Source organism: Aspergillus pseudodeflectus (genome assembly GCF_044049435.1).
Source record: "Aspergillus pseudodeflectus strain CBS 756.74 chromosome Unknown BJX68scaffold_43, whole genome shotgun sequence".
NCBI lineage: Eukaryota > Fungi > Ascomycota > Eurotiomycetes > Eurotiales > Aspergillaceae > Aspergillus > Aspergillus pseudodeflectus.
Window position 1 is genome coordinate 119,176 of NW_027263819.1, and position 19,580 is coordinate 138,755.

Here is a 19,580-nt window from a genome sequence, read left to right on the forward strand (position 1 = left end):
AGCGCGGATGTCCCTACTGTATGGCCTCCATTCTTTCCCTGTCTTGTACATGGGTCCCCGGTTGAGAACGATACGCATGCTCTGCAAATATGAGGTAAGGCTCCCTTGCATCTCCACGTACACCCGCATTACACCAAATCTTTGAACATGAGAACCTATATGATGAACATTTATATCAATGGTAGATCCGGTTCATGACAAGCTGGATGTGACTATTCATACACTGAAAATTCTGATACCCTTCTCATGATTTCCCTTATGCTTGCTTGATTTCGTCGTCGTTCCTTGCTGACCGGCAAAAGACTCTCTTAGGTACTTAATAGCTTTGATAGTATAGAATGCTTGAAAATAAACTTCTTCCATATCGCATCAAACTAGCAAAAGGATGTAATCAAATCCCACAACTTAGACTTAACACCTAAACACCAGCGTCACCCCAAAGGCAAAGCCAAACCACCCCAGGATAAACGAAAAGAAAGGAAACAAAAGCTCCTAATTAAACACCCCCCTTCTCATCCCTCCCCCTCTCCTCCAACGCCCTTTGAACCCACTCATCCTGCCGTTCCCTCTGCCTGAACCTCCTCTGCGCGGCACTCAACGAGGCCGACGCCGAATCAGACTCCTGAAACTGAGACTGGACATGTGCGCCCCTCCGCGCAGAATTGATCGAGTAGATGCAGTACGAGCATAGCACGACGGCCATTGTGAATGCTGCGATAGGGGCGTTTAGAGACTAGATCGTGTATTAGCTTATCTTGTGTCGTGTATGCTTGAGGTGCGAGGACCTTGGACAGTTGGAGAGGTGATGGATGATGAGTGGAGTGGTGTGATAGAGAGAAGTAGAGAAAAGAGCAAGGGTTAGCTAGGGGCATTGCTTACGCCTGTAGAGCGGCCGAGGGGCTTCTTGGACATTTCAGAGTGTATGTCTGTACGGGATTTTTAGACAAAAGGCTGGTTGATGGATTGATTGGTGGTGGTGAAAGTGGTAAGACGGATCTTTAATGTTGGTGTTCGAATAGATTGCCGCGCCAAAGCTACTGGTAGACAAAATGGGTGTAGTATCAGGTTGATTTTGTATTTTTCAGCGACACAGTCTGGACGAGAACCTCAGCCAATGCCAATTATTTACCCTAGTTTCGGGGATTCTATATACACTTCTAGAATAAATTCTATAATCTAGATAAACCAGACAGACAGGGGATTTCCAAGGCACCGAAGCAAGCAATCTAAACCACGAAACAAAGAGAAAGAGGAACGCCATACCATGATGCACAAATATACAGGGTAATTAAAACAGGAGAAAAAAGAGACGCACGAGGTGTTTCACTCCACAAGGATTTTACGCAAGTCCCACGCGGCTCTTCAGCGTCAGCACGGTCTCGTACACGGAGAGCTTCAGCTCCACGCGGAGGAACTTTGTCCAGGCGCAGAGAAACTGCCAGAAATTAGACGGACGCAGCAGTCCGCCGTTTTCGTGAATGGTTTCGATCTCTTCCTCGAAGACGGTGCGGGTTGCATAGCGGGCGAGGATGAGGAAGGTGCGGACGGGGCCCTGTCGAGTGTGTAGGTTCTCGTCCAAGCTGCGGGCTGTAGAGTATGCCATTAGATGAATGCGTTGCGGGCATTAGGAGACAACGAGATAACTTACTGAGGTCATTTGTCTTCAGAATTAGGAGCATGATTCGGGGCACCTGGCCCAGAAGCTCTACCAGCTGCTGCAACATGCCCTCTCCGAGGGCCCCGGAGATGTTTTCCTTCTCAGCTGCTGTGCGGGCTGAAGCGATGTCCTTTCTCGTCAGGACCGTATAATCCCTGCCAGTGATCGCGCTCGCGAAAAGGGGGAACTGCTCGTCTGTGACGCCAGCCACCTTGCGAGAGTACTCTCGCATGCGGGCTTCATCTGCTTCGATGACAGATAGCCAGAGCTTCGCATAGTTGCGGCGTGTCTCACGAGCAATATCACGGTAAAGACCATGATCGTAGAGGATGATGTCGAAGTTGTGACGGCTGCGATTAGGGTTCTTGCGAATGGCAATGTTGCCACCATGAGGATCGCAATGCAATGGGGCATTGTCGCCGAAGATCATCTCGTTGAAAATATGAGCTAGCGCTGCGGAAACTTCATCACGGTCGATACCGTTGGAATCCAGGAACTCTAGGTCATCCGGTCGGTGACCGGACAAAAACTCCATAACTAGAATACGTTTCTGCGCCGAGATGACTAGAAGTTGTTAGAGCACATACAGACGCGGGAGGGAAGAGGAGAAAAGGAATTACCTTCTGGGATGACCAGCGGAGCATCCGAATGTTGCTTAAAGTGCTCACTAGCTCTCATAGCATTTTGCGCCTCTAGGCGGAAATCCAATTCCTGTGGCAGCGAGAGGTCCATCTCCTTTGACAGCCACTCCAGATCATATTCAGGAAAGAAGCGCTTCAGCATCGAGAACGTAAACCGCGTCAACGCCAGGTCCAGCGGCGCCCATTCCGCCAGCGCCGGATGTTGTACCTTGACCGCAACCTTCTGGCCCGTTTTCTTCAGGACTCCAATATGAACCTGTGCCAGGGAAGCAGCGCCAATGGGCGTCGGCTCGAATGATTCAAACAGTTCATCAATCCGCTTGCCGGTGTCTGCAACAAACATCTCCTCGATCGACTCGATCGACGAAACGGGACATTTGTCTTGTAGAGGAATAAAGGTCGTTGTCCACTCGAGTGGGAGGAGGTAGCCCATGCTGCTCAAATGTTGTCCCAGCTTGATGAAGATGGATCCGTTCTTTTCCAGTACGCGCAGGGTACGCTCGGCGCAACGCTTGTGACAGGCGTGGATCGCATCGCTTCGTTCTTCGGGGGTTGCATATTCTTGCTTGAGGGTCACTCGGTAGCTGAGTTCCAAGACATTAGCAAATGAGTCCCGATCATTCAGTGTGCATGCTCCAACTTACTCGTTGATACAGACAGCTAGGGTGCCAACAACTCTTCCTGTTCGCTCCGCCGCGCGGTAAAGATGTTTAGCATCACTGGAAAATGTCACAGCTCCGACCAAGATCACTCCTCCGATAACTCCATATTTGATCCATTTCTTCCCTGGTTGACCAGTTCCAGATTGTTTCCCTTGACCGCCGGCCGCCTGTTGCGATTCGTTCAAGACAGAGGTCCTCGTTGAAAAGGGTGCTCGGGGCCAAGAAGGTTTGACTGTGGTAGTCAACGGCGATGAACTATGCCCATATCGACGAGTGGACGCGTACGTTAGAGTACACCTCAAGGGCAAGTCCTTCAACGAATAACTCGGTGTATATCGGACGATGGGCATCGGCTCGAGACTGAGAGCCCGTAGTGGGGTGCGGAGCGCCACCCTCATACCGGGCACGAACAATGCCGTATAGAGAGCGACAACGAGTCGAGAACAAATAGTTGCCAGACGAAGACTTTCATCCGTACTACCATACGGCCATTTGTGAAGATGGAAGGAGAGAGCTTGGAGGCGAGAGATGGCGGAAGAGACAAAAAATTATTCCGTGGCCGTTGAGAGCGTTGATCGTGGCATTTCCACCCCGGGACTCGCCGCGGCCGAATCGCGCGCCACTCGAATCACATGTGCATCCGGAGAAGAGTATGGCACGCTGGAATTCTTTGATATAGGCTAAAATAATAAGAAACAGCCACTGTCTACATACACACCATCCGGACCACAGATGCACCATATTCCTCCCAGCAAGACAAAGACTTGCTCAAATATAAAACCCAAGGAAAGTATGCATACACAAAGGAAGGACAGCAAAAACGCCCCGAAATGCGCCTAGAATATGCAAAGGCTCGCTGGTATGGCCACAACCGGACGAGCATCTTCTGACAAAGGAAAATTGATGCAAGATAGACAACTTATTTTTCAACTGATCAGTTAGGTCCTCGTTCCCCTTCCAGCTGCTGTGTCAACCGCCGACGCCGAGGGAGTATAGACTGCCGGCGAGATACTGAGCTTGGAGGTCGAGCATCGTCCTCGGCCAGTAAGTCGACGTGGGATAATCTGTTCGAAACTCCGCGGGCTATCCTACTCCTAGAAGCACCCGAGCTTCCGTTGACGCCACCTGTAATGCCCGGGGTTGCTCCTTCTCGGCTCCCAGGCCGGAGGGCGAGCGCAGAGCCGCTGAGAGCGGTTCGTGGGTGCCGTTGGCTTTCTCGACCATCGAAATACCCCTTCGATTGGCTCTGTCGGCTCATCTGGGGTGTGGCAGGGGCGGACTGGTTGACAAGAAGACTCGGGGATGATGCGGACATGCTTCCGCGTCGTACATTGGGCTTGCGCTTACCCAGTCCATAAGCCTCGCTTTTTTCGTTGAACTGGATAAGTTTTCCAGCCATGTCCCGAACAAGGATTGCGGGATCATGCTCTAGCTCCCGAATCGCCTCCAAGAGTCCGTAGCCGGTGAGAAGTCCGCCTTGTTCTTCGCGAGAGTCGCAAATGCTAGATATGATGCGGAGAAGGTTTAAGCGGACCGCGGCCTTGTTGTGATGTAGCTTCTGACCTAACCTGCTGAAAAGGTCAGGGCGCGCGAGGGTTGAAGCGATAGGAGGACTAAGCCTCAGAAGCTTCTGAAGCGGCTCAAGCAGGTTCTCAAATGCGTTTGCTTTTGATAACGTCAAACATCTGATGATCGCGTCCGTAAATGATGGCTGGTCATAACGGTTTTCCAGCAAATGCTCTTCTACTTTGGCTGTCTCTTCCTGAAGCCTATCGTACCATATTAGTCTATGAACAATTGACTCAGGAGGTGTCATCACCACTCACCAGATGAAAATAGCATCCAAGGCCGTCACCTGCCAGTACGGATCAGAGAGCAATGAAATGTAAAAGGCAAGACCCTTGTTGCGCCACAACTCCCGACGTCCAACTTTGCCGGAATGAGCCATATCACAGAGAATCGGCAAAGCGAATTCTTTGAGCGGTCGCTCGGTTTTCACAATTTTCTGCAACAAGGGGACAATGCCGTTTAGCGCAGCATCTTCCTGGCGTGACTTGTTGAGCCGGCACATATTATAGATGGTATTCAAGATTTGGTTAGAAACCTCTCGGAAATGTGGGCGCTTGATAGTGGACCGCAGTAAATCGGTAAGCACGTCAATCGCGTTCGAGTTCTGGAGGGAATCGAGCGTTGTTGATAGCATGGACAGATTCTTAATAAATTTGAGCATAGTTATCTGATGGGCCGGCGTCATGCGCTTCAGCTCTTTCAACACCCCTGATAGAGTTAGCAGAAGCAAACGGACTCCCAGATCATTGTGATACATACTATGAAGAACGGTGCGCTCAGCGACCATCTCCTTGACATGATTCTCGGCCTGCGAGAAGATGAAGAAGATATTTGCGATACGGCCTTCTACAATCTCGGCCAATTCCCCTTCCTCGTCCAATACTCGACTCAGAACCAGGGACAACGGGTCTAAAACAGAACTGCGAGACAAAATCCTGCAAAAGTCGTTCTTTGGTGTTGAACCCTAACTGCTCGTCAGAACTGACGTCCGATTGACGGTATTAGGCATAACTCACCTGCAGCTCAAAAACACTCCAGATACCGTTCACTCCAACCAGCACAAGGTCACGCTCGTCTTCATAGTCATCCTCCAAAAATTCAACTAGTACGTTCAACCCACCCGCACTGACGAACATTTGGAGGGTGAGAGTCGAGGTCTGATACATCTGTTGTACAAAAGCAGCTGCTTCGAGTCGGATCTCCCGCGGATACTTCTTCGCAGCAAACTCGTTGATGATTGGAATGCCTCCAACAAAGCAGAGATTTTCTTGCAGCTCGTAGTCATCGTAGATGATCGCATTCACGATCTTCAAGAGGCACAGAGTAATGTCACGTCGACGGCACAAATCAAGGATCTCTAAGATCGGCAGCATACCATGAGCGCTGATAATGATGTTTTTGGTTTCGGGAAAATCGCAGAATACGGCTAATAGCTGTTCGGCTATCTCTCCAAGCACCTCTTCATCTTGCGACGTCTTCAAGGAGCCGACGAGTCCTTCCACCTGGTTTCGTAACCGAGCATGTTTATCACGTGCAATGTTGGCCTCGAGGTCCGTTTCATCAAGCCCTTCCTCAAGCTGTGCGAACGGATCATCCTCATCGTCCTGATCACCGAGCCAAGAGTTACTCGAGAGTTTCGAATTCAGCATCAAAGTGCTCTTCTCTGAGCTAGCATCGCTCTCAGTCTTGTTGAGCGTGACGCCGTCAACGCCCAGAATGTCAGAAAAGTCTTCGTCTCCCTCATTCTCTGTGAACTGCTGGATTTCGACGGCTCCTCGATACCGCTTGACTGAAATTTGGCGCCCTAGCTGGGATTGTTGTTCATCTTGCTCAGATGAATTATGGTACCGCACAACTTCCCTGGATGCTGGGGACTCCAGCGAGTCCATACTGTCATCGTTGTCCTAATCTGGGTCAGCTGTTTACCATCCTCTAACTCCGTTCGTACTTACGTGAAATGCACTGAGTTTGCGGTCCAAGATGTCTTCATTCGCACTGATGATATCAGAGTAATCTTCGACCGAGTTCTCCTTATAAAACAAAGGTGGGCGCTGTTGCCGGATGGGCGACGACGAGTTTTGTAGCATTGGCACGCCGTGGGTAGGATTAATAGAAGTTTTTATGGGCGGGCCACGTCTGATGTGTGGCCCATTTGAAACGTTGGCGGCTTGCGTAGCTCCTGCGCTGACCTGCTGGGATGTAGAAGGTCGAATTGTTCTCAATGGGTCTGACTCTGCATCGTGCGCAAATCTTCCGAATGGGTCATCAAAATCCTCAAACCCGTCATCAGACTTGAGGACCGTACCATCAAGCGAGGCAAAAGCCTTTAGTTTCTCGGAGGACAGCATTCCTCCAAAGTTGTCGTGCGGTCTGAGGTGAGGCAGCTGTAGTGCACTTGGCGAAATAGCTGTGGCAAAGTCATCATCCCAGTTATCTTCTTCCGCCGATATTGGAGAGCGAAATCGCTCTGCCGTGTGTCTCGATACCGGGCTTGGAAGTGAATCTTTTGAGGGGGTGTGTCGAGCCTGGCCTACGTCGAGCCGCAGAGAAGGTGGGTTTCGACTGTCATTCCTAGTTCCTCGTCGGAGGGCGCTTGATTCGGGTGAACGTAGAGCCTCGTTCCACTCTTGGACACTTCTCACAGCCTCTTCGTACTCGGTTGACTTCTTGGGGACTATCGAATCAGATCTGCGAGCATTGACTATCCAGGGATGTTTGAGGAGCTTTCGTGCAGAAACGCGAAGATTAGGGTCTTTCTGGAAACATTGCATCAAGAAGTCTTTAACTGCCTGTACTGATATTAGCAGAAGACAAAAGTATTTCTCACAGCCACAAACTCACTGGAGAGGCGCCTTGTGGGAGAGGAGGGTGATCGTCATTGACAATCCGGAAAAGAGCCGGCATAGGTTGGAGGTTATAGTAGGGGGGCTTCCCTTCTAGCAATTCGATGACGGTACATCCAAGACTCCATATGTCAGATGCCGTTGTAGCACCTGAAAGCTCAATCACCTCGGGAGCCATCCAATACGGAGTGCCGACGACGCTCGATTCGCTCAAGCCGGTAGTCCGACTAGCAACACCAAAGTCTGCAAGTTTAACTAGACCCTCCTTCGTTGTGAGAATATTTGCGCCTTTGATGTCTCTGTGTATAACACCTTGATCATGCAAGTAAAGAAGGCCGTGGAGAACCTGGGACATGTACACCCCCACGAGGGTCTCGGGAAAACGGCCAAAGTTTTTGGCAATAGAATGGAGTGAGCCATTTTCGCAATACCTGAACAGTCAGTTGTTAAATGCTCTAATTTGTCGATCGGAAATGAACGCACTCGAGAATAATGTTTAGAGTTTCGGCCGACTTCACAAATCCATGGTACTTCACGATATTTGGGTGCTATGGTTATTGGGTCAGCGAACTGCGGTACAAGAGGGGCTTCAATCTCAGGGGCAAGAAACCATACATCCAAGTTCTTGAGGAGATCGATCTCCAACTGTAGCACGTATACTCAGCGTTTGAAATCACAGTAGCGAAGGGGGCGATTCTACCATAATAACTCGCAATTCACTCTTTGGAAGGTCTGCAAGCTTGATTTGCTTCACAGCCACAGTTTCCCCTGTGTTCCAGTTGAGTGCCCTGTATACCGACCCAAAAGCACCTCGACCCAAGCAGTCACCGAGTTGCTTCCAGGATTTGTCAGTTTTGAACTCCAGGGCGACAACTCAGAAGCTGAACGTACGAAGTCCTTGAGTTCCGCAACATCTTTGGCCGAGGTCTTTCCCATCCGGTCATCCTTCGTCTTTTCTTCTCGTTTTGATGGGCTCGAGCCGAGTCTCGTGAGCCGTGATTTCGCGGGGGTGCCAGGCGTCCTTGAAGGCGGAGGAGGCCCGTCGGGCCCCTCGTTGGACCGAGACACCATCGCCGGTCAAAGCCTGAGCGGACTTTCTATAGTAGATTGGACTCTGTACAGTGCGGGCTGTTCGCCTCGGGTTGGGCAACCGTAGATGCGGGACGAAGGAGGGAGGAAAAGGCAGGCGCCGGGGATTCGATCGGATCGCTCATATCAGCACATTTGCTACTGCAGAGTACATTGTCAGTAATGATTGAAACAAGAAGAAAACAAAGTCATTTAGGAAGGATAAAATTAATCTAGCTTGTAGCTCAAAGTATTGATAAGTGGTTTCGCAGAGGGAGAGAAAAGACATACCAAAGGGATCCTCGTTCTCGCAATCACAAAGCTACCCTGAAACGCGACAGAACACATGGGATGTTGGCCGTTTGATTTAATCAGGAGAGTGGATTGTCAGCAGGTTCACAGGGAACAGGGATAGCAAATAAGTTGAGAAAATATTAATCCCTAGTGTTGTGCCTGCTGAGCTGAACTTGGGAAACAATTAGCGGATGTTTAGAACTCTCCCCTTCTCCACAGCCCGCCACTATTTGAAGCATGACGCACTGGCCGGCTGCTTGTGTATTTCCGATCAGCCTTATCGGCCACATGGTGCTGTAAGACAAGCCCAAGAGCGTTGGTTACTTTTACTGGAGACGTCAAATTTATTGGAAATTATGGGTCAGCCACGTCATCCTACCTAGAGCATCGCTCGAGTGTTATATACATCTGTCGGTGGTGGTTTGGTTGGTGGTCATCAAGTCTCCGTCATGCCTTTTCGCGTAAGCTCAGGCCTCCGCTGGCTTGTAAGAGGAAATGGGCACACAACTCTCGGTCTCTCATGCTGCTCATCCCGATTTTGCTGCTCTGAGAGAACGGAGAACGTCTGAGACGAGGTAAAGACTCCCTGCGATGACCAGGGGTTTGCCGTCCGCCCGGCTACAAGCCCAATCGATTGCACCGACAGTATCATCTTTGAACGACTGAACTTTCCCGATGCCTTGTATGTCTAGAACACATGAAGATAGATCGTCCGGATCAGCAGCCTTGACCCAAGGCATCCCGTCCACAGGCCCAAAACTCGTTGTCGCGACGTCGTCGCCTGGTTCGATGATAGAATGGAACAGCGGACGAATATCTTTTCCATGCGATGCTGCAATGACCCAGGTGACGTTGTTCCCCGACACGCGCAATTTGCGATTTACATATTCTCCTAGAACCTCGGCAGACTGGGCATTATGCGCACCATCCAGCAGAACGGGTTCCTTGCGGGTGGCCAGAGGCTCTAAAGTGATGCTCTGTAAGCGACCCGGCCACTCCACAGAAGCAAGATGTGGTATAAAGGTGTCGACATCAAGTCCAGGGCGAACCTGTGGCAAGACAGCTTTCAAAGCTGCTGCAGCGCAAGACATGTTTGCTTTCTGATGGGTCTGCAAATCGAGTTTCCCAAATAACCCGGTCAGTGAGGGCAGTTGGCGATCTGGTTCATCCGGATAAACAGGAATGGCATCCAGACCAAGCTCTCTGGCGCGATGTTTGATAGCTTCTGTTGCCTCCACACAGTTCGTGCCGTCGACTACACAAAAGACTCCAGGCTTCAATATTCCGGCTTTCTCCCGAGCGATCTCCTCAATTGTGTTTCCCAGAAAAGCTTGGTGATCCAGGCCAATCTTTGCAATAACCGAAACAAGGACATTATTCAGTATATTGGTAGCATCCAAGCGACCGCCCATGCCCACTTCAACGACACCGACCTCGACTTGTTCGTGATTGAATATCTCAAATGCCGTTGCCGTCAACAGTTCAAACTCGCTCGCGCCGATGCCTAACGTTTGATCTCGGAGCTTGACCCGAGCCTCGATTTGTTTGAAGAGCGACTCCTGGACAACTCGTTCATCAATTGTGATGCAATCCCAGCGATCGATCAAGTGAGGGGAGGTGAAGCGGCCGCAGCGTACCCCTCCTGTCGTCAGAAGGTGCGACAAGTAGGCGCTAATCGAGCCTTTGCCATTGGTACCCGCGATGTGGATTGCCTTCCATGACAGAGGAGTCTGTTGAAGGAGACGGGATATCCGGCTGAGGCCGAGCTCAATCATTCCTCCGGATGTGCACGCTGGATGAAGATTCAAACCCAGCCTTCATGATCAGCGGAAAACGGAAACTGGTTGACGCTGTCGACCGGCCGTCGGTTTCCTCAATTTTCCCCAATCGTGTCGACGCCGGGCCGAATGTCAGCACCCGCTTATCGGAAAGCCAGGCGATAAGAGCTTCTGCCTGAGGTGTCAAGCACAAAACTGCGCTCAGAGCTTCTGACGACAGTATAAATCCCTTCCATAACCAAAGCTTGTGAGAATTTGTTGGTCAATCACCGTTGCCATATATCCCAAAAGTTTGCGCCGACACTCAGTCCCCTTGGCGCAGGAGAAGCGCCAGGATGACAGGCGGCTGGACGGGCGCCTTTGGACGCGATCCACTCGGTTGCGCCTCGTCCGAGCGCGACCGCAAGGGGTTCACGCTTGGTCTGACTACTGCCTCAGGCGCCTCCCCTCCGCTTTTCCCATTAGAAGCAAAATCGAATCTTGCCGTTTCTCCATCAACACAGCTCTGTCGCCAACCCCCACCGCCATCGTCGCGTCAACTTTTCACCCTTCGCGTTCATTCTTCTAGGGTTCTGAAAGCGGCGCTTTTTCTGTGGGCTCATTTTACTTTGTCTGAACGAAGCATTTCGCACACTTCTCGCAGCTATGGGTATTCCGTAAGTTTATCGCCGTTCTCTCCTCTGTTTCTGGTCGCCTGGTGTCTCCACAGCGCCCTGCGGTGCCCAGGGAACAACTATCCTGACAAGTGTTTCTCTAGTATGTACCGTGAGCCTTCTACGGCTGAGGCTACCAAAAACAATACTATGAAGGATCCTTGCGCTGCCGCTCGCTCTGCGATTCGCCGCCAGGCCACGATTCGCCGTCCGTCGCGGTATAGTGGCTCTGGTCTACGCAGCGCGACATTGCGCTCTCCGTTTCCTCGTTCACTAGCGGACGAGATTGAGCGCGAGGCAAATGGCCTACCACGACATTCACATTCTCCTGCTGCGAATTCCACTCCGCCCGGCGATCCGTTCGACCTCAACAGTAGTTTAGCTGACAACAGCCGCCAGGAAGCTGGACTGCGCATCCTTGGAGATGCGCTTCGCCATAGCCGTCCGGGACAACGGTTGCGAATTCCGAGGAACTCAACACTCCCCGATCTACACTCTCACTCTAGGCGCGCCGGTGATGCAGGTACCCGCCCAGAGCACCAAGAGCATCTCTCATTCACACCCCGCTTTGCTCCTGCCATCGCATACTATAGGCAACCAACACCATCAGCCGGACCGGATATTCTTCGCTTATCATCTATGCCTCGGCATGATTCTCCTGTGCCAGAGGTTCCGTCAGGGTCTTTCCTTCCCTTATTGCGCCGGGTTGGCCAGCGCTCTATAAACGATGCGAATGTGACGACCCGCGACTCACTTGTCGATGGCCTCGGCGATCGCCAGAGGAGCGTGGACCTAGAAGATGACCATGCAAATGACGCATGGGAGACTCTTCTCACTACGATAACACCAGATGCCAACCTTCCCAGTGCCGATTCCTCCTTTACATCTGCCTCCGCTTCTGGAACAAATGTTTCGCGTGTTGGTACTTCTAGGAGCTCTGCGACGTCACTTGAGTCACTCCAAAACTCCTTGCACACCGCTATCCCAACCGTTCAGATGACACTCGATCCCTATCCGGAATCCTCGAACCCTTGTGACTATCCTAGCTCTACCGATTCTGATACCGAGTCGGACGGTGAAATCACTCAACAATCCTTATTTCGGCGCTACCGCCGGCGTATGCGACAGGTTGATTCTATGAGACGCTCGCATAATCTTCAATCGGCCTTGAATAACCCCCCGTCCATTCCCACAATCTCCTTCGCATTCTCGGATTCCTCAGCAGACCAGGATCTGCATCACATGCAGGCCATTCTGGATCGGCTTGCCCGTCGGGAGGATATCCCTGATGACTGGTGGGCGGCAGCTGGACTGTCCCGCACCATTGGCCAGAGAGCAGGTACCAATGATACAAACGACAGTCGTGGTCCAGATGGTCCCAGTCGACAGAGATGAATGGCCTCCCCTGTTACCTTCCTATCATGTGTTTCACTATACCGTCTTATTTTCTTTCTTTCTTTCTTTCTTTCTTTCTGTATTCTTCGGGTTTGACATTTGCGCGGATCTTTAGCGGAAAGGATATCATTCTGGCGTTCTGGGAGTGTGACCTCTAGCTATGAGCTCATAGGCCCAGTGGTGGTCCATGTGCAACGGTTTATTTCATGTATCCATATTCTATGACCTATATTTCGCTTGCAAACCGTGCGAGCATTTCTCAAAAAGGACCAAAGAGGACATTATTCGAAGAGCTTGTCGGACATCTTGGTGCAGACTAACCTTACTGGTTGCCTTTCGGCTTCTCTTAGATTGTGCCTAGTACTTCTCGATCACTGCCTGTAGATATGTTGAGCGTCGAATCTCCTTGCGAAGCCATGATATGTGGAATCGACCTCGAATTGTTAGCATTTTCCTTGTCGAGCCTAGTCCAGTCCTCGAAGCTTAGCTGCTGCGGCAGATCGCATGCTGATACCAGGATCAAACCTACGCCAAGTGGGGGCAAAGAATCTTTCCATGTTTTTTTGGGGAAGCATGGGTTGAAGATGAGATGCCGGAGTCCTATGTTCCGTTTGTTGGTGATATTGCTTCTAAGGAGCAGATCGGAGATGCACCGTTCTCCAGACGGAGCTCATCGCTCCAGACCCCGTCGCGTACCCCACTCTGACGAAAGCCCCCGCCCGCCGCAATTATTTGTCAGGATAGCTTCTATCTCGTCGTCACTGAGGGTCTGCCATTGCGCAGTGGGTGATCTATTATCTACTTCAATCATCGACTTTGCTCCGCGCTTTTGGGACAAACCACCTCACCATAAGCTACTTCCGCTGTCACCCACCCTGCGTGCGTCAAACTATCGCAAGCTCCTCGCGTGACAGAACTTGAATATCCTTGGCTGAGCGTACTATCAAACCTTTGATACTGCACTTCGGCTACTTGTTCTTGCTGAAATTATCGCGCCAGTCATGGAGACACAGGTAGCCAGGCTAGTCGATAAGATCTGGGGTAAGAAGCATGCAGCTACTCCGCCTCGGACTTCGCAGCTAACCAAGCGGGAACGTTCAGATAAATACCAAAAGACGCCCCAAAATGCCCGCTTAATGGTCGCAGTCAGCGGCATCCCGGGATCCGGAAAGACAGAGCTCGCAATCACAATGGCCAAACGTATCAATCAGATATACGCCGAACAGAACGAAGGATTCATCGCCGCCGCTATCCCCATGGATGGATACCACCTCACACGGGCACAGCTGGCGCAAATGCCCGATCCCGAATATGCTGCTGCGCGAAGAGGGGCGGCGTTTACATTTGACGGAGAGAAGTTCCTAGAGCTGGTGCGCGCCCTGCGTGAACCGCTGACGCCAGACACGCAAACTTTATATGCTCCGAGCTTCGATCACGCTGTCAAGGATCCCGTGGACAATGACGTGCCCATTGCGCCTGAGCGACGGGTGATATTCTTCGAGGGAAACTATCTCAGCTTGAATAAGGAGCCATGGAGCTCCGCGGCGGGGCTGATGGATGAGTTGTGGTTTGTGGACGTTGACTTTGATGTTGCACGGCAAAGATTAATCAAGCGACATGTCAAAGCTGGTATTGCAAAGAACGAAGCTGAAGCCGAGAAGCGCGCAAATGAGAATGACCTAGTAAATGGGAGAGAGATTGTGGATGAACGGATGGATGTTCAGGAGATTATCCAGAGTTCTTATGACCCCCGGTGGGAGTACTGATTTGCATGATGCATGGATTATGAACGCGACGACAGTAAATTAGACCTGGGAAAGTAAATAACACTCCCTTAGAGATCTGGTACATAATCAATATGGCTTTCTTCAATCTCATGGTCAGCAGGCCTGCCCTTTCGCCCCTTTACAGGACTATATTTAGAGATTAACTCTGAGACAAATGGGCCCAGATTTCCGAGTAATGCTTTCAATTCACGGACGAATTTGCCATACAGAGCAGGAGGCCAGAGCAAAGATCGCTAATGGTAAAGCCAAAGGCTATGGTCACCTAGATAGAAGCATAGATGTCTCATGTTCCTGGTGATATTGTGATGGGATTCTCTATTTACGCTGCAATTCAAACCATGGTATCGTGACACTGTAGCCAGGAAAGAAAGCTCATTCCGAATATAGCACTGGTCTCAAGGACTATATATGCACAAAGCTACCGAAATCTCTGGCAAATGGGACATATTTACCATGACTTCATTGCAACCCGAGGCATCTCGAATCTCCGTCAAGGAATTCGATTTCTGTGGTAAACCGTCAGGGTTGGTAAAATTTGAAACGCGGGCGGCGGGCCAGGGGCCAGGGACGAGCGATCGGCAGGGCAACTCCCCTGTTGGGTGAAACAGCCGTGCTGAAGGCATCTCCCGATTCCCTGTTATTTCTCCATCGAATTCGTTCATTATTGTTGTTTCGAGGTCTCTTCAACTCTTCTTCATTGTTGTCTGTCACTCTTTTTGCAGACGCCTTCCTTTCCTTTATCAATCCCACGGTCTTTACCAATACAACTCCAGTCACTCTTTTAAAACTCACTACTTGCGGCGGGTCCCATTGATTCCCCTGAACCGACTCGATCCCGTTTCCAATTCCGATTACCCCGTCCACAACGTCAAAATGTTCTTCGCAAAGTCTTCTCTCGCTGTCGCACTCTTTGCCCTGACCAACATTGTTGCTGCTAGCACCCCTGCTTGCCTGCTCCAGGTTGTGGGGTAAGTTGAACATTCCGGTGGAAGTCGGGACAAGTGATAAGGAGCATGTGCTAAGGATATTCTTTGAATAGTCCCGAAACTCCTGGTGATCTCAAGGGCCTTTGCAAGACAAACGGCGATGAGATTCAGTCATCTATCAGGGACGTGTGCGGAGACGATGCCAAGGAAGCTCTAAACTACTACTCCGATGTCTGCGAGGAGGCTGGCTACGAAGTTGGTGCGTATATCTTTCTAGTATAAAGAATTAATTGGATACATAGCTGACTCCGTTCGAACAGAGATCGCCACGTCCACCTCTTCTTCCTCCTCCCACTCTAGCACCTCGTCCTCGGATTCCGACTCCACCTCCACTGCCGGCGCATCGTCCACCAGCTCTGCCAGCTCGACCTCCGACTCTGACTCTGACTCCGAGTCTGCTTCTGCCACCGAGAGCGGCGACAGCCCTAGCGAAACTAACGGTGCCTCTACTGACAAGCAAGTCTCTGCCGCTGCATTTGCTGCCGTTGTTTTCCTTGGGTTCGCGGCTACGCTCTAAGATGCCTTGAGGGCTGTGTACAATATCTGGTATTTGGACAAACATATCCGGAAATGTGTCCTGCGTGACTTTTTTGCATCACCAATAGTATATTAGAATGGTCATTTTAGATCTCCTTCCTGCAGTCGAAGGGTCATCAAGCAGGAACTGTAACTCTTCATGTGTATTATTGAGTTTCGATCTCGGTACAGAGAAGAGTTATACAACAAATCAATACTGCCTGGGCATCGAAAACACCACAGACCTATAGATTCTGCAGTCTCACAAGCAGACTTGTACTCTGCCTGATCGTCAGTGTTGTGACTGCCTGAGGCTCTTCTGCTTCCCACGTGACTCAGCATCTTAGCGCGTTTTGAGACAAGGTTTTGCAGAGCAACCCATTTAGCCCAAACACGAAAATTCGCGGTTGATATCCACCTTGAACGCGTGAGCCGGAGACAATATCTCCCTTCGCTCGGCCCCTCCGGTCTCTCTTTTCCTCTCATCCTCCTCAGCCCTGCCTTGGAACTGTTCCCTCTCCCTCAGTGACCTCAATCCTCTTCCCATAGTACCAGAGCTTCTCGACTTTGCTTGAGTATCCTAATTATCCTTATACTCCCTGTCTTTGCCCAGTTCCCTCATTCCGCATATCTACCGGGTCACGTCCCGCTATTCCACGCCATGTTTGTCTACAAGAGAGGTATGTCTTGAAGCAATTTTTATACCGCAATTCTCTAGCTATCCCAGATTGTGGTTCCTTGGACGTGTTGACGCGGCTTTCTCTCGAGATCTAGCGCGTTGCCACCTTGCTGTCAGGACCCTGCTAATGCATTTGTAATCACACAGACGGACGCAAAGAACGCGTACAGTTCGACAAGATCACAGCTCGTGTGTCAAGGCTCTGTTATGGGCTTGATCCTGAGCATGTCGACGCTGCCGCTATCACTCAAAAAGTCATCTCTGGCGTCTACCAGGGTGTCACGACAGTTGAGCTGGACAACCTGGTATGCTCCCCCCAAACGCCCTCTATCGCTCATCTTGTGCTGATATCCTCTTCCAAAGGCTGCCGAGACGGCCGCTTACATGACCGTCACCCACCCAGACTACGCCATCCTTGCCGCTCGTATCGCCGTGTCGAACCTCCACAAGCAAACCAAGAAGCAATTCTCCCTCGTCATCTCAGATCTTTACCACTATGTCAACCCCAAGAATAAGAAGGCTGCGCCTATGATATCACAAGAAACATACGAGATTGTGATGAAACATGCCGACGAGCTCAACTCTGCGATTGTCTACGATCGGGATTTCAACTACAACTTCTTTGGTTTCAAGACCCTTGAGCGGTCATACCTTCTGCGTCTCAACGGCAAGGTTGCCGAGCGTCCTCAGCATTTGCTGATGCGTGTTGCTGTCGGTATTCATGGCAACGATATTGAGAGAGCCATCGAAACCTACAACCTGATGTCCCAGAAGTTCTTCACACACGCCTCCCCGACCCTGTTCAATGCGGGTACTCCCCAGCCTCAGCTAGCTTCTTGCTTCCTGGTCGACATGAAGGAAGACAGTATCGAGGGTATCTACGACACATTGAAGACCTGTGCTATGATTTCAAAGACTGCTGGAGGGATAGGTCTCAACGTTCACCGCATCCGTGCTACTGGATCTTACATCAGTGGTACCAATGGATCGTCCAACGGAATTCTCCCCATGCTTCGAGTTTTCAACAACACCGCTAGATACGTTGATCAAGGAGGAAACAAGCGTCCGGGTGCCTTTGCTATCTACCTTGAGCCCTGGCACGCCGACGTTTTCGAGTTCTTGGACCTGCGCAAGAACCACGGAAAGGAGGAAGTAAGAGCCCGTGACCTGTTCTATGCTCTTTGGACCCCCGACCTATTCATGAAGCGTGTCGAGGCCAATGGTGATTGGACCCTCTTCTGCCCTAACGAAGCCCCTGGCTTGGCAGACGTCTATGGCGACGAGTTTGATGCTCTTTACGAACAGTGAGTGGTACTAAACATCAGATTTCCTCCTTCTCTGCTAACAGCATGATAGGTACGAGAGGGAAGGCAGAGGTCGCCGGACCGTCAAGGCTCAGAAACTCTGGTATGCCATTTTGGAAGCTCAAACCGAGACCGGCAACCCCTTCATGCTGTACAAGGATGCTTGCAACAAGAAGAGCAACCAGAAGAATTTGGGAACCATTCGCAGTTCCAACCTGTGCACAGAGATTGTCGAGTACAGTGCTCCTGATGAGGTTGCTGTTTGCAACCTTGCCTCCCTTGCGCTCCCTACCTTTGTTGACGCTGCTCGCGGCGAGTATGACTTTGGAAAGCTGCACGAAGTCGTCCAGGTGCTGGTTCGCAACCTGAACAAGATCATCGACATCAACTACTACCCCGTCCCCGAAGCCAAGAAGAGTAACTTCCGCCACCGCCCGATTGCCCTTGGTGTCAACGGCTTGGCTGATGCATTCCTTGCTCTGCGTTTGCCATTCGACTCCGCCGAGGCCAAGCAATTGAACATTCAGATCTTTGAGACCATCTACCACGGTGCGTTGACCGCATCTTCTGACCTCGCCAAGCAGCATGGGCCTTATGAGACCTACCAAGGCTCCCCTGTCTCGGAGGGTATTCTGCAGTATGACATGTGGGACCGCACCCCAACCGATCTTTGGGATTGGGATGCTCTCAAGGCCAAGATTGCTCAGACTGGTGTCCGCAACAGTCTTCTTGTTGCTCCTATGCCTACCGCAAGTACCAGCCAAATCCTCGGTTTCAACGAGTGCTTCGAGCCCTACACCTCCAACATCTATTCTCGCCGTGTCCTTGCGGGTGAGTTCCAGGTTGTCAACCCTTGGTTGCTCAAGGATCTTGTCGACCTTGGCCTCTGGTCTGACAACATGAAAAACCGCATCATCGCCGACGGTGGTTCCGTGCAGAACATTCCCAACATCCCCGATGACATCAAGGCTCTCTACAAGACTGTTTGGGAAATCTCTCAGCGACGGATCCTGGAGATGGCTGCTGATCGTGGTGCGTACATTGATCAGTCTCAGTCTCTCAACATCCATCTCAAGGAGCCCACCATGGGCAAGATCACTAGCATGCACTTTGCTGGCTGGAAGATGGGTCTGAAGACTGGCATGTACTACCTGCGTACCATGGCCGCCTCTGCTCCCATCCAGTTCACTGTCGACCAGGAGCAACTGAAGGTTGAAGATACCAACGTTGCCCGAACCACGAAGAAGCGCGTCGGTGCTGCGGCAGCCAGCTACTCGGCAGTTCCACGTGCTCCCCTTGAGCAAGTGAACGGCAACAGCGAGAACGCCACCAACGGCATCTCTCGTGAAGCTGATGTCAACGGCGATGCTCAGAGTGATGAAGAAGAGAAGAAGGAAGGCGAGCCCAGCGAGGCCGACATCTACTCGCAAAAGGTCCTCCAATGCAGCATTGAGAACAAGGAGGCCTGCATTATGTGCCAAGGCTGATCCTTTTAGTTCTCATTTTTGTTAGAAGGTGTTTTATCTTAATATTGGGTTTCTTTTGTATTTATATCATGAGTTGATGGATATTGGCTTTCTGAGTGTTTTCTTTTCTTGCGATATGACATTGACGCGGGCTTGTCTTTGTTTCGTGCCAGGCATATTCCATATCTGTCTAAAGTTACCCTGGCTAGTTCTCTTATGTCTGATGGTTTATGGCTATTTTTTACATACTTTAGGTAGATTGATTCGAATTCGAATTCGTAC

General features: G+C 50.9%; 8 protein-coding genes across 8 annotated transcripts; 4 read left to right on the forward strand and 4 right to left on the reverse strand.

Moving 5' to 3' along the window:
• Positions 1-312: 312 nt before the first annotated feature.
• On the reverse strand, positions 313-969 carry BJX68DRAFT_151970 (uncharacterized protein). Its single transcript, XM_071036677.1, has 2 exons — positions 786-969; positions 313-733 (listed from the first exon to the last, which is right to left on the reverse strand). The coding sequence occupies exons 1-2, from the start codon at positions 870-872 to the stop codon at positions 497-499; spliced, it is 324 nt and encodes a 107-aa protein (XP_070895903.1). The 5' UTR covers positions 873-969; the 3' UTR covers positions 313-496.
• Positions 970-1,050: 81 nt separating this feature from the next.
• On the reverse strand, positions 1,051-3,486 carry BJX68DRAFT_243497 (ABC1 kinase family protein). Its single transcript, XM_071041158.1, has 4 exons — positions 2,943-3,486; positions 2,278-2,882; positions 1,649-2,221; positions 1,051-1,587 (listed from the first exon to the last, which is right to left on the reverse strand). Exons 1-4 carry the CDS (start codon positions 3,356-3,358, stop codon positions 1,340-1,342), a joined length of 1,842 nt encoding a protein of 613 aa, XP_070895904.1. The 5' UTR covers positions 3,359-3,486; the 3' UTR covers positions 1,051-1,339.
• Positions 3,487-3,894: 408 nt separating this feature from the next.
• Positions 3,895-8,443, reverse strand: BJX68DRAFT_269867 (serine/threonine-protein kinase; the record flags this gene model as incomplete). Its single annotated transcript, XM_071046457.1, has 10 exons — positions 3,895-4,729; positions 4,787-5,237; positions 5,289-5,493; positions 5,546-6,433; positions 6,482-7,318; positions 7,371-7,803; positions 7,856-7,920; positions 7,988-8,017; positions 8,073-8,207; positions 8,264-8,443. The coding sequence occupies 10 exons, from the start codon at positions 8,441-8,443 to the stop codon at positions 3,895-3,897; spliced, it is 4,059 nt and encodes a 1,352-aa protein (XP_070895905.1).
• A 478-nt stretch (positions 8,444-8,921) lies between these two features.
• Positions 8,922-10,820, reverse strand: BJX68DRAFT_243506 (dihydrofolate synthase). Its single transcript, XM_071041159.1, has one exon. It carries the CDS (start codon positions 10,507-10,509, stop codon positions 9,262-9,264), a length of 1,248 nt encoding a protein of 415 aa, XP_070895906.1. The 5' UTR covers positions 10,510-10,820; the 3' UTR covers positions 8,922-9,261.
• Positions 10,821-11,036: 216 nt separating this feature from the next.
• BJX68DRAFT_152051 (uncharacterized protein) lies at positions 11,037-13,174 on the forward strand. The gene is made up of 3 exons (XM_071036678.1): positions 11,037-11,168; positions 11,270-12,828; positions 12,880-13,174. The coding sequence occupies exons 1-2, from the start codon at positions 11,158-11,160 to the stop codon at positions 12,558-12,560; spliced, it is 1,302 nt and encodes a 433-aa protein (XP_070895907.1). The 5' UTR covers positions 11,037-11,157; the 3' UTR covers positions 12,561-12,828; positions 12,880-13,174.
• Position 13,175: 1 nt separating this feature from the next.
• Positions 13,176-14,360, forward strand: BJX68DRAFT_152052 (kinase-related protein). The gene is made up of 2 exons (XM_071036679.1): positions 13,176-13,601; positions 13,662-14,360. Exons 1-2 carry the CDS (start codon positions 13,562-13,564, stop codon positions 14,324-14,326), a joined length of 705 nt encoding a protein of 234 aa, XP_070895908.1. The 5' UTR covers positions 13,176-13,561; the 3' UTR covers positions 14,327-14,360.
• Positions 14,361-14,958: 598 nt separating this feature from the next.
• On the forward strand, positions 14,959-16,242 carry BJX68DRAFT_243511 (putative GPI anchored cell wall protein). The gene is made up of 3 exons (XM_071041160.1): positions 14,959-15,315; positions 15,387-15,532; positions 15,594-16,242. The coding sequence occupies exons 1-3, from the start codon at positions 15,221-15,223 to the stop codon at positions 15,848-15,850; spliced, it is 498 nt and encodes a 165-aa protein (XP_070895909.1). The 5' UTR covers positions 14,959-15,220; the 3' UTR covers positions 15,851-16,242.
• Positions 16,243-16,247: 5 nt separating this feature from the next.
• BJX68DRAFT_152072 (ribonucleotide-diphosphate reductase subunit RNR1) lies at positions 16,248-19,338 on the forward strand. Its single transcript, XM_071036680.1, has 4 exons — positions 16,248-16,529; positions 16,676-16,833; positions 16,892-17,832; positions 17,885-19,338. Exons 1-4 carry the CDS (start codon positions 16,511-16,513, stop codon positions 19,317-19,319), a joined length of 2,553 nt encoding a protein of 850 aa, XP_070895910.1. The 5' UTR covers positions 16,248-16,510; the 3' UTR covers positions 19,320-19,338.
• The last annotated feature ends 242 nt before the right edge of the window (positions 19,339-19,580 follow it).